At 33.1% G+C, this 18,295-nt stretch overlaps 1 protein-coding gene across 1 annotated transcript in view; it reads right to left on the bottom strand.

The window, feature by feature from the left end:
* Nucleotides 1–268: 268 nt before the first annotated feature.
* The window catches only part of ZPBP (zona pellucida binding protein), a 103,535-nt gene continuing 85,508 nt past the window's right edge, over nt 269–18,295 (bottom strand). Inside the window, exon 9 of the mRNA XM_074282743.1 lies at nt 269–456. Within this exon, the coding sequence (XP_074138844.1) occupies nt 365–456 (92 nt within the window). The 3' untranslated portion in view covers nt 269–364. The remainder of the gene's footprint in view (nt 457–18,295) is intronic.

The following is an 18,295-nucleotide window of genomic DNA, read 5'->3' on the forward strand; positions in this document are numbered from 1 at the left end:
CATTATTCATTCCACAATATTTTTGTACCAAGAATTTTAAAATTCTTTTGATCTACTTACATGTACAGTATACATAGAAAATATGGGATACTATAGCATATTTCTAAAACACCATGATGCAGGTCATAATGTACAGATATATTTCACACTGTGAGTCTAAAATAAATGAATTTTATTAATAAATTAGGAACTTTGGAGTCCAGTATTTTCAGTCTTGGTAAAACATTTTCACATTGTAATACTTGATTAAAAAGATGAGTCACCATAATTTCTTTTTAATAAATGTATTTTACTTTTGCAAAATGCTAAAGTTATTAACTTTTTTAATTTATTAAGTTGCCAAAAAGCATAAAATAATGGTACTTTAGCATTTAGTTGATCCATATGCCATGCTGCTGTTGCACTGAAGGCAGTGAATTCCACTGTGGGGGTTATAAGTTCCAGGGTTACAGATCACTGTAAATAAAGAAAAAGTTAATAAATAAAGTGTCTCTAAAAGGCATATATGATACAAATGACTTAATAAAGTGATATATTCTTCAACATTTTAATCCAGTGATAAATAAAAGAGTTCACATTAGTTTCATATTTATACAAACTCTCAATATTTTTTTCCTACAGATTAGAAGATAGCTTAATGGTTAATGAGTTAAACACTATTTGAACATTACTTTGCAGAACAAATGTATATAAACCATAACCTACCAAGGAAAGTTATACTGAAATTTGGAGGAGGATGATAAATTATAAATTGCTTAAACTAGGAAAATCGCTGATATCGACAGGAATAATTCATGGACTCTTTGAAATTAAGTTGTAAATAACTTGTGTTATCTTGGAAGAGGAATATGAAATCATCCTAAGTACATCAGTAAATACAAATACTTAGTATTTGTATAGATCCTTTTACATATGTTCCTCCTAGCATAGTAATACAAAAATATTACCCAAAGCAAAAAATATATAAAATAAATAAAGATTAAGTCCAGCAATGAGGAAATTATCTTGATTCATTTTATAAGTTTCTTTTTTGTTTTTTTCTTTTTTTAATTAAATGTTTTTATTTTCAATATATATACGTGAATAATTTTCAACATTCATCATTACAAAAGCTTGTATTCTATTTTTCCCTTCCTTCCTCCCACTCCCTTCCCTAGATAGCAAATGATCCAATACATGTTAAATATGTACAATTCTTCTGCACATATTTCCTCAAATATCATGCTTCACAAGAAAAATCAAATAAAAAGGAAAAAATGAGAAAGAAAATAAAATGCAAGTAAACCACAACAAAAAAGTGAAAATGCTATATTGTGAACCACACTCAGTTCCCATAGTCCTCTCTCTGAGTGTAGATGGCTCTCTTTATCACAAGATTATTGGAACTGCTCTGAATCATCCCATTGTTGAAGAGAGCCACATCCGTCAGAATTAATTATTGTATAATCTTGTTGCCATGTACAATAATTTCCTGGTTCTGCTCATTTCACTTAGCAACAAGCCTCTCCAGGCCTCTATGAAATCATCCTGCTGATCATTTCTTACAGAAAGATAATATTCTATAACATTTATATGCCATAACTTATTCAGCCATTCCCCAACTGATAAGCATCCTCTCAATTTCCAGTTTCTTGCCACTACAAAAAGGGCTGCTACAATGTGAGTCCCTTTCCCTTCTTTAAGATCTCTTTGGGATATAAGCCATTTTGCTGGATCAAAGGGCATTCACACTTTGATAACTTTTTGAGCATAGTTCCAAATTGCTCTCCAGAATGGTTGGATCCATTCATAATTCCACCAATTAGTGTCCCAGTTTTCCAACATCTCCTCCAACATTTATCATTATCTTTTCCTGTCACTTTTGCCAATCTTTGAAGTATGTAGTAGAACTTCAGAGTTATCTTAATTTGCCTTTTTCTGATAGTGATTTGAATCACCTTTTCATATTACTAAAAATGGTTTCATTTTTTTACCTGAAAATTGCCTGTTCATATCCTTTGACCATTTATCAATTGGAAAATGGCTTGAATTCTTGTAAATTTGAGTCAAATTCCTATATATTTTACAAATTGTTTTTATCATAATCCTTGAGTGTAAAAATGTTTTTCCTAGTTTATTGCTTCCTTTCTAATCTTGTATAAAACCTTTTTTAACTTAATATAATCAAAATTATCTATTTTATATTCAATAATGTACTCAAGTTCTTCTTTGACCACAAATTTCTTCCTTCTTCACAGATCTGAGAGGTAAACTATCCTTTGTTCTTCTAACTTGCTTATATCATTCTTTATATCTAAATCATGACCCCATTTTGATCTTATCTTGGTATAGGGCGTTAAGTATAGGCCAATGCCTAGTTTCTGCCATACTAATTTCCAATTTTTCCCAGTAGTTTTTGTCAAATAGTAAGTTCTCATCCCCAAAGCTGGGGTCTTTGGGTTTGTCAAACACTAGATTACAATAGTTATTGACTATTTTGTCCTATGAACCTAATCTTTTCCACTGATCAAGTACTCTATTTCTTAACCAGTACCAAATGGTTTTAATAACTGCTGCTTTATAATATAGCTTTAGTGCTGGTACACCTTCATTTGCATTTTTTTCATTAATTTCCTTGAAATTTTTGATCTTTTGTTTTTTTTTTCCAGATGTGTAGAGGGCCAGAACCCTGGAGAAGTATACTTGAAACAAGGATACTTACAATAAGGTGTTAGCTCAATGGAATTGATGACATGAAGATTCTCTAGTTTACACATATACTTAGTATTTAGTATGGTGATGTAATGGTTCTCTAGTTCATACATTCAGTATGCTATAATAATGTAATCATACTAAGGTATATAAGGGCTGAGAGGACTAGAAACATATCCAAATGCTTAAAGAAAACATTAAATGAGCTACAAGAAAACATAAACAGTAACACTTTAGGGACTGGAGGTTTCAAAGTCTCTTTTCAGTTTTGGATAAGACAAGCAGAACTATAAACACAATGGAAAATATGGAACTGAACAGATTACTTGAGAAATTAGTCCTAAAAGATTTATGGTATCTTCTAAATGGAACAGCAAAAACATACAGATGATAGATTGAAAAAAAAGACAAAAAATGTGTCTCTCATCTCTATCCTTTTTATTGATAATAATATTGTTAATATTATTACTGTCATTGGCTCAAGTCCATTATTTATTTTGCTGAGGCAATTTGGGCTTAAGTGACTTGCCCAGGGTCACACAGCCAGGAAGTGTTAAGTATCTTGAGATCAAATTTGAACTCAGGTCCTCCTGACTTCAGGGCTAGGTCCTCTATCCACTACACCAATTAGCTACCCCTCTTCCTCTAATTTAAAGGGTGAAGGATTAGCACTCTAATTTTATTTCATTTAATCATTTAATGGAGTTTGGCTTCTACAATGGAATATTTGATTCATAAAAATACAATAAGAAAACATATAGATACACCACCTTGGGAGAATACTATATGAAACATCCTACAGGATTGAAACTTAGTTCAATTTCTACATAATGTCAGTTCTATTGTGTTCACATACAAAAGTTATCATTAATGAATGATTTCTTCCCCAAAGGAACTCCAATGCTTGTTCCTTTAGGTATTGATGTCAGAGCTCTCTGTAAAACCTGGCCTGACTACCAGACTACTCTGATGTCCAAGGTTAGAGATACTACTTCTTTCACTCAGGACCTAAATAAAGGACATACTGAGATCCTCCAAAAGAAGTACAGCAAAAATACTCAAACTTACAGGCCCTTTAGAATGTCCCTGGAGCCCATCAGGGAGGTCTCCCTTCAATATTCCTTTGGTTAGTCAAGCATTTCCAAAATATCTACACATATTCTATAATCTGTCTTTCTGAAGAACTTTCACTACAATTTGCAGTTTCCCCATTGTTAAGAAACATTGTTTTCCATCTAATTTCCTTTATACGGAAACCATTTGAGGCACCCTGGACTCCATATACATCAAATTTCAATTACCGTAAAAACCAGTTTGATGTTATGCATGTAGTCACAGACATAGATACACTCTTTTCTTTGATTCCTTAAATTCCTTAATTACTATCACAACAACATAATTGTTTGAAATGTGTAAAGAATATTTACATCATTGTTATTATTGGGTTTTGATTACCAAAACAAGAAATGACTAAGCAGATTAAAAACAAAATCTTACGGTTCTCCTCCAACAAAATTTCTCCCAAGTAAATTATAAAAGTGCACTAGATTCCTTAATATAGGGAAACACTGAAATACTTTTGTTCAACAATTATCTTAGTATTAATATTATCCAAAAAACAAAAAAGAAGAAATGTTCATCAAAAGTATTCATTGTTCTCATGGAGGCTGTATACACAAAAGTTAGAAGAATTCTTCATAAGTAATAAAATTATCTAGAGGCTCTTGCCTGTTGAAGACACTTGTCTTGATTTTGCAGAAATCCTGAAAAATACAGGGCATTTCCAATGAGATCCAAAGCCATCTGAAAATTGGCCAAACCATTCATATACACTTAAAGAATATAGTATATTATGTATATCTACATGAGTCTGTCTAGACATGGCTCACAGGAAATCAGGAATAATTATCCCTAGAAACTCTTATCTCCACCTTTCCCCAAGGAAGACTTTAATTCCTGCTAAAAGGATGACAGAAGGTTGAAGTAAGTGGCTAGCTACTTTACTCTCCTCAGAGAGAAGGGATATGGGGTAAGAATTAGATCCATTTGCTTTCTTAAATATTGTTAGTCTAGAGGAAATAATTTTTAAGATCAAACTGCATTCCTGATCTCTGGTTCTTAACAGGAAATGGGTAACCCAAACTATATTTCCAAGGCTTGGTACTCTATCTACTAGAAGTCAATTCCACAATCAACACAAGTATATACCAAACAATACATAGTGAATGAATAAGCTCTGCTGCTGGGAACATGATAACTCAATTTAACTTAATGTTTCACCCAAGGGGGAAAAATCCCCAAAGTCCCAAGTTGTGAATAGGGAAACAAAAAAGATTACTGATTCATCTATATGTTGACTTCTTCCCACAGTCTTTCTTTCAGGGTCTGTGATGTTCTGTTTCTCTAAAATGTAATCATTCTCTGGGAGGAGGTTTCTTTGGGGGCTTCTGGAGGCAGCCTTGGCTTTAGTTCCAGTTCAATAATCCCAAAATGCAGCCAGGAGATAAAGTCCAGATCCTATATTGTGTCCTTCAAAATCCTGAATCTTTTCCTGGGGTCCGGCTAGTTTTACTAGAGGCCTAATTCTCTCCTTGGTTCTCCAATGAGCTCTTGTCAGAATGTCTCCAGCCACCTTCAGCCCCTAGCTCCCTCTGAATCCAAAGCCTCCAGCCAGCATGAAGGTTGAAATGGGAATGAAATCTTGACTCCACCTCCAAGAGTATGGGATTGTGGGTTTCCCAGAAGTCAATCCTAGTTGTGAATCTCCCGGAAGTCCATGAGCGTGCTTTTCCTTTAGACTTGTGAATCTCCTGTGAATCCACTGAATCCTGGCTCTGAATTTCCTCGAGCTTCCCTGAAGTTCTCCCCTTGACTCACTCCTGACTCCCAGAGAGTGGGCTTTTATATCCTCCCAGAGAATGGGCTTGTGGGTACTCCCTGGGCTTGTGGGAGCTCTTTAAAAGTATGCTTTCTTGAAGGTGTAAAAGGTGTGAACTCTGAACTAGAGAATTGTTAAGTACCATGCTAAATTAGATAATTATATCCATTCCAGTGACTTAACACCTTGTAAGAATCCTAACAAAGGTCTATAATACAAGTTAGAACCTCAAGATTTCTATCTTGATGCTAGAAGACAAAAGACTAGATTTCTCTTCTCTCTAGCTTTCAATCCTTAAGCATACTCTACATCCCATTTATGCAGTTAAAATAAGGTAGTTCTTCCTAAAATTATCAGCTGACTAATTAGGAATTGAAGAGTCATTAAAGTCTAACTTCTCTTGATTTATCCTGCTTTTCCAAGACAGAGTTAATTATTCTATTTCTTCTTTTACTAATCTGGGCAATTTATATTTTGTAAATATTCTTCTATTTCATTTAAATTATTAGTTTCATTGAAATAATTGGGCAAAATTGCTTTAATTTCATCTTCACTGGTTGTGCATTCACTCTTTTCATTTTTTGATATTGGTAAAAGAGTTTTCTTTTTTTAAAATCAAATTAACTAATGGTTTATCTATTTTACTGGGTTTTTTTCCCATAAAAGCAGCTCAGGTTGATTAATTTTTTTTAAACTTTCAATTTCACCATTCTCTGCTTTGATTATTCAAGATTTTTTATTTTTTATTTCAGAATTCCTATTCACAATTTTTTACTTTTTGTTAGCCTGTTTTTTAAAGTTGTATGCCCAATTCATTGATCTGTTCTTTCCTTTACTGATGATGAGATTTAGAGATGTAAAGTTTCTGCTAAATGCTGCTATGGTTGTAACTCATAAATTTTGGTGTTTTGTCTTGCTGCTGTCATCTTTAATAAAATTATTGTTTTAATGATTTGTGTTTTCACCTACTAATTATTAGGGATTAGTAGCTAAGTAAAAAATCATTAGTCTATGCTTCAAAGAAATTTTATTGAAGTTAATTTTAATACATTATGATCCAAAAAATGCATTTAATATTTTTGTTTTCTTACATTTATAAGTTTTTATGCCTAATTAATAGAAGTTTTTTAAAGCTATCATACACAACAAACATTTAGTTATATTCTTTTCTAACTTCTATCTATTTCCATTCAATATACTCCAGAAGTTTATTATATTTAACTTTTTAAAAATTCTATTTTCTTTTTAACTTCTTTCTTATTTTATGGTGAAAATTAACTAGATCTATGAGGGTTAAATTGCAGTTCCCCACTAATACAATTTATCTGTTTCATGCAATAATTAATTTTTTTCCTTTAAGCATTTATATGTTACATCCTTTGATGTATATATATTTAGTAGTGATATTGTCTATGTAATTTTTAACAAAATTTCAACTCTGTCATTCTTTTAGATTTGTTTTTTTTCTTTTATTTGAAATAATGATTACTTGTCATCTTTCACCAGTTTTCCCACTTTTAAAAGATCATTTTCTTTTACTCTTCAAGGAATTCTTGTCTTTTTTTTTTTTTTTTTTTTTTTTGAAGTTTTGTTTGTATACATTTTCAAGCCATGGCCTTCTAATTTTGTCTTGAGCTTCCCTATCACCATGGTACTTTTTTATATTTGGGTTTTTTATTCTTTACTCATTTATCTAACATATTTCTTAACTTTGGATTTTATGTTAAAGTTGAACTCAACTTTAAACAGAGGAAGATAATCTATCTTAAGCTTTCATCTTTTTTTTTTTTTTTTTTGTCCTTTTGCTGCTTTCATAGCTCAGTGGGAGTCTATAAGTTTTTGGTACCTCCAAATTGGTATGATCCAAGGAGAGGTTTGGTCACCAACTTTCTGATCTGCACTCTGGCCTTTATCTATGTAGGAGTCTGCTCCCATTTATCTACAACTCCTCTTTTCTTCCCCGGAACCATGACTCAGAATTGTGTGTAACAGAATTTCAAGATGGCATCTATTCCTGCTCTCAGTGCTATTACAGGGATCTGCAAACAGTCTGTAACTTAAAATTTTAAAGAAATATTTAAGGTACAGAGAGGTTAAGGTACTTGTAAATTGCAAGCTAGTATGTATAAGTGACAAGATTTAAACACAAGTAGTTCTTCCAAACTTCATAAATGGTCCTCTATCACCATGCTACATTTAGAAGACTATTAGTACTTAGAATAGTATGTGCAAGAAATAAGATTTAAACATAATTAGTTCTTCCAAACTTCATAGATGGTCATCTATCACCATGCTACTTTCAAAAGATTATTAGTATTTAGAATATAGGCTTTTAAAATAAAGAGCAGACCCATTTAATTCTGAGCCCACATCAACATCCATCTGCAATTCCTGTTCAAGTTAGATAATTAATAATTAATTCACTTTCCATTCAACTGCACATGAAAATCTAAGAAATATGCATTGTTCATCTATTCTTATATGGGGAATCCTGTTTAATACTTGTAGATCTAAATAAAGAGAAAATATCCTGGAGAATGATGCACTGAACACTGTCATCTCTCTGGATAACAGCATTTATCAAGGTATCATATATGACCTTAATATATGCTTGGAAAACACCTCATGTTGAAGAAGTTTTAAAGCTAAATTTTGCTCTAAAAGGATAATCCATTATTTTGTTATTAAAAAAAAGAAGAAGAAATTTTGCAAAGACAATTGTAATGTTCTTTTTCTTTAAGTTACAATCGTTCTCTGTGAGCAGGTTTCTTGGGGAGCTTCTGGAGTCAGCCTTAGTTTCAGTTCAGTTCAATAATCCCAAAATAAAGCCATGAGTTACTGTCTCTTTCCAAATCTTATTTCCAGATCCTTTATTTTTTCCTTCAAGTCTTGTCTCCTTCACTTGGGGCTTGGCTAGCTTTCTGGAAGCCTTCCTCTCTCTTTGGTTCCTGAGAGCTCTTGTCCAAATGTTTCCAGCCTCTCATCTTCCCAATGTCTCCAGCCAGCATAGAAGTCGAAGTAGGAAAATGAATCTGACTGTGCCTCCAAGAGTGTGGGATTGTGGGTTTCCCAGAAGTCAATCCTAGTTGTGAATCTCCTCCCAGAGAGTGGGCTTGTGGGAGCTCCTTAAAAGTATGCTCTCTTAAAGATGTGAATCTCATGGAATTCTAGTAAATACATTACTGAACTACAGAATTGTTAAGTACCATGCTAAATTAGTTAGCACCTTAGTAAGAATCCTAACAGAAAATAAGGACAAAATGTTTACAAATCTACAATATATCTACATACCTGCCACTGCAGGCATCCTGGAGAAAAGTAGTCAAATTGGTATCAATATATTTCAGCATAAAGGACAATCATTGTCTACAAGCACTATAAGAAAACTACATGTCTTTCAAATGAATATTCAAAAATTATAGTTAGAATGCTACAGTAATAGTTAATTGTGAATATAGATTAAAATTTATGATTATGTATGTTAACAGTTTCTAAGATAGAAAACTACTCCATTCCTTATTGTGGTGAAAGTGAACCAAACAGTGTTTCCAAATTTTATATACAAAATTAAGTCAAAACTATCACTATCAATGGGCTAGGGATATTTATTAATTCTGGTAGGAAGCAAAAGTGGAAATAAACCAAGATGTTAATATAACAACTTTAGGAAATAATAGTACAGAATACAGAAATGTAAAAAGAATACAGAATATATAAAGTTAAAAAGTACAGAAATGATTACTTGTACTCACTAAAATCAAGTGAATTCATCAAATTATGAATCAAGTTAAAATATAAAAGATAGGATCTAAAATTAACTGGGAATTGTTAGGATATAACTATAGTAATCACTTCTATAATAATCAAAGAAAGTTAGATATTCTGTCACTTGAACATTTGAATCCTAATCTGCCAAAAACCTTACTTAATAAAAAGCTTTCCCCCAAAGTTTCAAAGCAATTGGTGGCAAAAGTAATTAAAACATAAATTTCTTTTTTTCTTTTCATAATTCCTAACTAAGAGAGGAAAATCTTTAAATTTTCCTTTTATAACAATGAGATTGAAGTGAATAAACTTGTACATCACCAGAGGAAAACATATACATTAAATATTTCTTTTTCTTTAAAATGTTATACTTTGGGTGTGTATGTTTGGTTCAATGAAAGAAAATTACTAGTCTCAACTAATTGCTCATTGCTCAGATTGTGGCTGTGTGGATAAGTAGACTAACCTTTATTGTGAGGCTTAAACAACATTGTATTTTGTAAAGGGCTTTGCAAAGCTTACATCTCTACCTTTTGTTGTTATTCATCTGTTTCAGTGTGTCCAACTCTTTATGATCCCATATAGCATTTTCTTGACAAAGATATAGGAATGGTTTGCCATTTCCCTTTTCAACTCATTTTTTAGATAAGGAAACTGAAGCAAACAGGGTGAAATGATATAAACTAGGACCACATAGCTATTATCTGTCCAAGGCCAGTATTGAATTCATGAAGATGAGTGTTTCTGACTACAGGACCAAAACTATATCCACTGTGCCATATAGCTACTGAGCAAATGCTAGCTATTAGTAAATTTTTTATATTTTGGTATTATTCTATGTAAGTATAGCATACACTAAGGTCTTAGGAGAAACCTTTTCAAAATAGAAATAAAGATAATGAACATTAATGAAGAAAATATTTTTTCTCTTTTAATCAAATGTCAGCACTAAATATAAAAAGAAGAAATATATGAATATTTGTAAAATAGAAAAGAGAAAGTCTGATGAATTTTTCGTTGCTGTTGATAAGCAACTTGTAAAATAAGTATTTTTATAATACAGTGCTGTAGAACCTGAGTTTGTAGAGAAACCTACTGGAAACAACAATCCATGATTGGCAGGTCTCTAGTGGTTATGGTATTATGTTTTGAATGTAGGAAAAAGATTGAATATGTATATAATACAAAAGTTACTTCTGCTACAGTGACTACATGATAACATAAGAAGTAAAGTTGTTTCCATTTAATACTTCTAAAATTATGGAGAAAGGTTTAACATTTCTAAATATAAGAAAAATTATATGTAGCAATGTGTGTAGAATTTTTCATATGCTGGTAACCTTTTAGCAATCAATCCTGGTCTGCCATCTAGGGGAAAGTTTAAAAACCGTAAAGTAAATGGAAAATCCAGTGTTTACTTAACCTACTGCTGAGAAAGTAAATATTCTTTACTCAATAAACATCAGTTGTCTCAGTCTTCTTTATTGAGCATAAACTCCCAATGCTATACCTTCATTCTACAAATAAAGTTATATTCACAAAACTTTCCCTCATATATTTTATGTGCTTCTATCCAGAATGCCATTTCACACCTCAGTGGATTTTAAATGCACTTTGTATGTTAATTTGTTCTTGTATCCAGTGTTATTATGGTCATATTTTCCACTGTGTTCCAATTTAGAAGATTACTTAAATATCTTCTTGAGTAGTGTATTCTCTTTTGAATATTTAGACCACCACTATTGTGTACAAGAGATAATAATGAAGTACTCAGTAAGATCTGGTTCCAAAAGGGAATTCCATGATACCTTAGCATTTTGTGAAATGAGAACTAATCAATAAAGGAAAATGCAAGCTCTATGAAATTATTTATATTAATTGAACAAACATTTATTAAGTGCTTACTCTGAGAGATACTGTGTTAGGTGTTAGGGATATAAGACTTGGTCCAGATAATGCTTTCAAAGAACTTATAAGATAAAAAGAGAAGACAACTGGCACAAAAATAATTATGATATATGAGTAAGAAAAAAAAATAGGAAAGAAGAGGTCCAGGTAAAATGCTTTGACAGTAAGAATTGGGGGAGGGCTCAAGGTTTCATGCAAGAGATCTCAGCAAACCTTGAAAAAAGAGAGAGACTTTAAAAGATAAAGTTGGTTTTGCTCATTTTAGATACAAAGTATGGAATATCACAAGGCATGGAAGTGGAAGAAGACAGAACAAGAAAAGAAAGAATAGTCCAATATGTGGGGAAGGAGAGATACATGAAAGAGATCAGCATGAGAGAATATTTGCAAGATAAACTCTATAATGAGCCAAAACTCTGTACTTGAAACAAGGATTCTTACAAGGTGTTAATTCAGTGGAACTGAGAAGAGAATGGTTATCTAGTTTAGCGTGGTGATTAATAGTTCTCTAGTTCAGTATATTACTTAGTACTTAATATAGTTCGACAAGACTCACAACTATGATAATGTAATTATAATAGAATATATAAGCTGGAACAAAGTCAGCCAGAGACATCCATTCCATTTCCCCCCTTTGTGGTGGCTGGAGGCTGGAGCATAAGCCCTCAGACTCAAACATTCATTCCATCTTCCACCACCTTGGGGAACTGGAACAGACCTAGGAAAGACAGAGGACTGGAGGCTGGAGCACAAGCTCCTGGACTCAGGGAGACTTCAAGACAGAGACCGTTGTGTTGGTTCTCCTGTCTCCCCTGCAGAAATCAAGACACATTCTGGAGGACCTCCAGAAAGCTGGTCCCAGGCCCCAGGCAAGGAGACAAGACTGTGAAGGAGACAATAAAGATTTTTGGATTTTATCTCTAGCTATTCTCATGGTGATTACTCTGCTGAAATGAAGGCTTCCAGAAAACCAACCAGAAGATTACAAAACTCCATTTTTGGGGAGGTCTTGGATGCCAAAGTGAAAATTATATATTCTGAAGAAACTAGGGGAAAATTGAATATTTCTGAGAGGATAATGATGATGATCTAGAAATAACTGACATTCATTTGACACTTTTAGACCATGCAATGTGACAAATTGGACACAGACAATCAAAGCCCTTTACATCTAATTCTCACAACAACACTGTGAAGTAGGTATTACTAGTTTCCCCATTTTAAAGTGAGGCTAAAAGCAATCAAATGACTTGCTCAGGGTCGCATGACCTGTCCAATGAGCTACCTATTTATCTCTCACTAAAAGGATTTATTAGAAAGAGTATGCTAAGATACAAGTAAGACAAGAACAGATTAGGTTTGAATGCAGCTATTTAAAAGTACAAATAACTTTATAAACATAGAATAGCATTTATTGTCTGTTTACCATACCAGACCCAGCTTCTATATCTACATTTAAAGTTCTACATAAATCCAATTTATTAATCTCTCATGGTCCATATAATCAAATTGCTTCATTTCTATTGCCATGTCTCATATCTTTCATGTTCATTCTTTCTTCTGCTAATGTCAACTCCATTTTTTTTCAACTTAGTATATGTTACCACTCCCTATAGCCTAGCTCACTTCAATTTATAGATGTCATTTTTTGACAATTTCAACACACATTGATTTTTCTCTTCCTTTTGAAAGATGTTACTTAAGTTATCATAGTCTTCTTATAAAATATCATTTTTAAATTTTAGACATAATTGGGGCATTTAAAAATATATTGTTTTTTTATTTTCAATTATTTCTTATATAATTACCATCACTTCAACCTGATAAACTTCTTGTGGGCAGGAACTATATCTTAAGAAAAGAATCATATTTTTTTGGAGCTGAAAAAGACCTTAACAATTTACATAGTTCTTCATTTATATTCACTATGGCATATAATTGCATATGCACTGCTACATATTGAAACAATAAAATTAAATGTTATCATTCTACGATGAAGAGGACAAACTATGATCCATAAATTTCATTTGTATTTGTAAAATAAAGAAGACATATAGTTTTACTTCTTTATTTTTATATCACAAAATAAAAAAAAAGAAAATATAGAAAAAAAAAGGAATTATTTATATATTTTAGATGTGGTTTAATTTCAAAGAGTTATATTTCACATCATTTCAAATTGTACTAAACTTTGCTTAGCCCTAAGAGGCCAAGAAGCATGAGATAATATGAATCTTATAAATTTTCATTATGTTTCAAGGATTTTAAATATTTCTGACTGACATACTCATGACCATGCAATGTGACAAATATATAGAGGCAAGGAAATACTGATGTATCCTATATTTTTATGTGTTTTTATCTTACTTCTTGACCTTAATTCAATTTTTTTAAACATAAATTTTTATTTTCAAAATATATGCAGAGGGGCAGCTAAGCTAGGTGGTGCAATGGATAGAGCACCAGCCCTGAAATCAGGAGGCCCTGAGTTCAAATATGGCCTCACACACATAAGGCATCTGAGTTGTGTAACCCTAGGCAAGTCACTTAACCCATTGCTTCAGCAAATATGTGTGTGTGTGTGTATGTGTTTGTGTGTATGTGTATGTGTATGCAGAGATAGTTTTCAACATTCACCCTTGCAAAATCTTGTATTCCAAATTTTTCTCCCAACATCCCCCTACCCCCTTCCTTAGCCAGCAAGCAATTAATACATGTCAAACATATATAATTCTTCTATACATATTTCCACATGCTGCACAAGAAAAATCTGATCAAAAAGGAAAAAAATGAGAAAGAAAACAAAAAGCAAGTAAACAAAACAAAAAAGGTGAAAATACTATGATCCACATTCAGTATTAATTCAATTTTAAGTAGCAGATTTAGCATTAACACATGAAGAAAACAAGTTGAGTAAAAGGCACAGTATAATGTAACAAAAAGTAGAAAAATCTATCTAATAGGATAATATTATTGTAATGTCCTGTTGTCTCCAGAAACTGCCGATTGCTCTCTGGGAGGAGATCTGCTGTCTCAACTCAATCTCTTGGCCAACAACTGTAACCTAGAGTTGAGACTACTTCCTCCAGAGAGCCGCCCCAACTCTGGCCCAGACAAGACTTTCCCCTTGCTCAATGGTGTCGTCTTTTATCCTCCCAGAGAATGGGAGTGGAATAACTGAGGGGCTTCTGGGAAAAATTATTTCAACCAATGAATTTGCTCCTCCTAAGCGTGCAAGTTCACAAGCATGAGTTCACAGGGGTAAAACTACCCTAAAGGCCAGAATTAGAGAATTGTTAAGTACCGAATTAGCACTTAGTAAGAACCTAACATATTATAAAGGATAAACAGAGAAGTTTAATCAGCAATTGCCCTAACATGGGCGGGGAGGGGAGGGGGGAAATCACACAAAAGTGCTAATAATTACTATTTTCTAATGGTAATAATTTATTCAACAGATTAAAATTCAGAGAAAAGTAAATTTTAGAATAATCTGACATATACTAATGACATGGGAAAACTTTCAGAGAAAAAAATGGGATCCCATGAACTAAAATGCTTCAGAGAAGTTTAGCTCAGAGGGATCAAAGATGCTCAGGAACAAAATTATGAAAACAAAACAAAAAACTAAAAGAAATTATTTCAATCAGGATTAATATTTCAATCAGGAGTAAAAGTCTGAAGAGAACAATGCGGATTTATATGAAACTTACCAACTAACTATGATTTTTTGAAAGAAGTATACAGAAGATGAAAGGAAAGAAATGTAAAAGAAGATAAATATAAGGCTAGGCCCATTCCTCCTCTGCACATTGCTGGGCTCACTGAACAAAGAAATAAACCCACTGCAGCCTGGCTCCCGGGTCTGGCCCCCATGGGGGAGGGGCCGTGAGGGTTTGGGACCTTCCTTCAAAGGGAGAGGCCAATGCTTCAGCTGCTGTCACTGCTACCTTCACTGTCTCTGTAGGCCCCCAGCTGGCTCAGGGATGAGGCTCTGGGGGTCCTGGGTGATGAGCTGGTCTCCTACAAACTCTGTGGTACACCTGTGTGTACCACAAGGCAAGGAGGGCAAGACTATGTGTCCATTGCTGCTGCTGGATCTCTGGGCAGCTGCCTTCTTTGCCACCATCAGACTTTCCAGCTTTGACTTGCTGTCCAGGGTACCTACGGTTTGTTCCCAGCTCTCTAACTTTTGCTCTTTTAGTTGAGATACCTCCTTTAAACTGGTTGTAGGAGCAGCTCAAATGGACAGCTGGGAAGGCTCAAGGGTGGGCTCCTCATCAGGGTCCGATTCTTCGATGAGTCCCTGTATCCAGGCGTGCTCCATCATGGTCTCCATTTCCCTCTAGTCCTTTTTCTGCTCCAGCTGACACTTCTCCTCCGACATGTGGTGCTGCTGTAACAGTCCATATTGGCCTCAAAGTCCATATTGGCCTAGAGCTGGTTGAATTCCTTCAGCTCCTGGCCTGGTCCTTAAAAAAAAGACTATCAGGAATGCCAAAGCTCAGAATGAAGGGATTAAAGAAGGAAACCAGTCCAAGAAGGATTTTAGTTTAGATGTACTGAGAGAAAGGAAGATCAATGATTAGGTAAGATCTTAGCTTAGGGGTGTATAGGAAAATGACAACTGACAAGAGGGGGAAATTCCAGATAGAACTGCTCCATTCCTATTGTATTTTTTTTTTTTTTTACTGAAGAAGAGAATGACCTTTACATGGGAAATGATAGAATAGAAATGACAAACAAGGAGTTGATACCCAAGATAATAGATGGTCATGAAACATCTAACTGCCCTTTTGTGAGTTTAAGTCATCCAACCCAGATGAACTACATCCTAGAGAAATAAAAAAATCTGACAGGTGTTGATTAATATGTCACTGTGACATTTGAAATATAGAAAAGAGGAGAGTTATCACAAGATTAGATAAAAACAAAATATCCTAGTTTTCTAAGAACAAATGATCTACAAACTCGCATTCAGCGAATTTGACTTCCACTCCTGGGGAATTCTAGTATTAAAGATATTAAAGGTATAGTTGGGCAACATCTAGAAAGTGAAGAGGCAATTACAAAGAAAGTAGCTTTATTAAGAAGAGATCAGGTCAAAATAACCTCATTTCCATTTTGGACTAGAACATGTGAACAAAATAATCCATAATATAAAATTTTGTACATAGTGTGACAATTTGTTAAATTTGGCTGTATATAGTTGTTGAAAGGTTTTTCTTTTTTTTTTTCTTTTGCCAATATAGAGGGAACATGAGAAGGAGAGATAATAATGCTTGCTAATTTAAAATATAAAATAACAATTAAAATGTAAGGAAAAAAGATGAATCATTTCGTTATTCTTGTGAAGAAAATGGAGAGATGTGGCTTAGACAATAACAATGACTGATTCAAAACTAGCTCTAAAAGTATGGACTCAAAAAGTAGTTATCTACTAAATGCTATAGAAATATTCTAGGGTAGCACCCTAAAGACTGTGCTTTGTACTATTTAACATTTTATTAATAATTTTTTCATTGTAGGAAGTTTATTTTTAATACACATTGCTTATAAATCATGTTGGGAGAGAAAAATCAAAGCAAAAGGGAAAAAACATGGAAGGAATTTTAAAAATGGAAAAAAAGAAATGAATATAGCCTATGTTGAGTTACATTCAGTGTCCTTACTACTTTTTCTGGATGCAGAAGGCATTTTCTATACAAAGTCTATTGGGATTGCTTTGGATCACTGAACTACTGAGAACCAAACCTTTCATAGTTGATTATCACACATTTTTGCTGTTATCATATGCAATGTATTCCTGGTTCTGCTTATTTTGCTCAGCATCAGTTCATATAAATCTTTCCAGAACTTTTTAATCAGCTTGTTCATCATTTTTATAGAACAAATAATATTCCATTTTTCCATGTACTACAACTTAGCCATTCCCCAACTAATGGGCATCTACTCATTTTCCAATTCTTTGCTATCACAAAAATAGTTGCTATAGACATTTTTGCACATGTGGGTCCTTTTCCCTTCTTTATGATTTTCTTGGGATACAGATACAGACCTAGTAATAGCACTGCTGGGTCAAAGGGTATGCACAGTTTTATAGGCCATTGTCAAAGAATCTAATACATTGAGCTGAATAAAATTAAATTCATTAGGGATATATTTGTATATAGGGAAATTTTATATATATATATATATATATATATATATACATATATATATATATATATATATATATATATATATATATATATATATATATATATATATATATATATATATATATATATGTATGTATGTATAAGTCTTACATTTGAAAACCAAAAAAGTCATGTTTACAAGAACAAGATGGCAGAGGCATAATTAGACAACAGTTGTTCTGAAAAAGATCTAAGAATTTAGTAGACTGCAAGATCAATATGAATCTACAATAAAATATGGCAGCTAAAAAATATAAACTTAATATGAGTTTGGGTTGCATTAAGAGAAGTATAATTTTTAAGAATGGCAATAATACTCCCACCATACTCTGCCCTTGTCAGACTTCATTTGGAGTGTTGTGTTAATTTCTAGCTGCCAAAATTTATGAAAGATTATTCATCTGAAGCATGTCTAAAGGAGATGGTGGAAGGTCTTGACTCAATGTCATATGAGGATTAGTTGAAGGAATTAGACATGGTTAATATGGAGAAAAAAAACTTTATGGGGGGATATGAGAGACATCTTCAAATATGTGAACTGGAGAGTTGTGATGTAGAGGAAAGACTAGTAGATTTAGAGTTCAAACTCAACAATAATAGAAAGAAGGAAAAAATAATGGGTAGATACTGTAATTTAGGCTCAATGTCAGGAATACTTTCCCAACAATTAGAGGAGTCTAAAAGTGAAAATTAGTTGTCAGAAAAAAGTGGTGCATTCTGTCTCTTTAAGCAAGCACTATTTTATAGTGGGGAATCTTTTTGTGTATGGGTTTTAAAGAAGATAGTTACTGAACTCCCTTCCAGTTCTCAACTTCTGTGATTCTAAGTATAAATAGCTACCATTTTGTTAGTG

The sequence above is a fragment of the Sminthopsis crassicaudata genome, chromosome 1 (assembly GCF_048593235.1).
Source record: "Sminthopsis crassicaudata isolate SCR6 chromosome 1, ASM4859323v1, whole genome shotgun sequence".
Classification (NCBI taxonomy): Eukaryota; Metazoa; Chordata; class Mammalia; order Dasyuromorphia; family Dasyuridae; genus Sminthopsis; species Sminthopsis crassicaudata.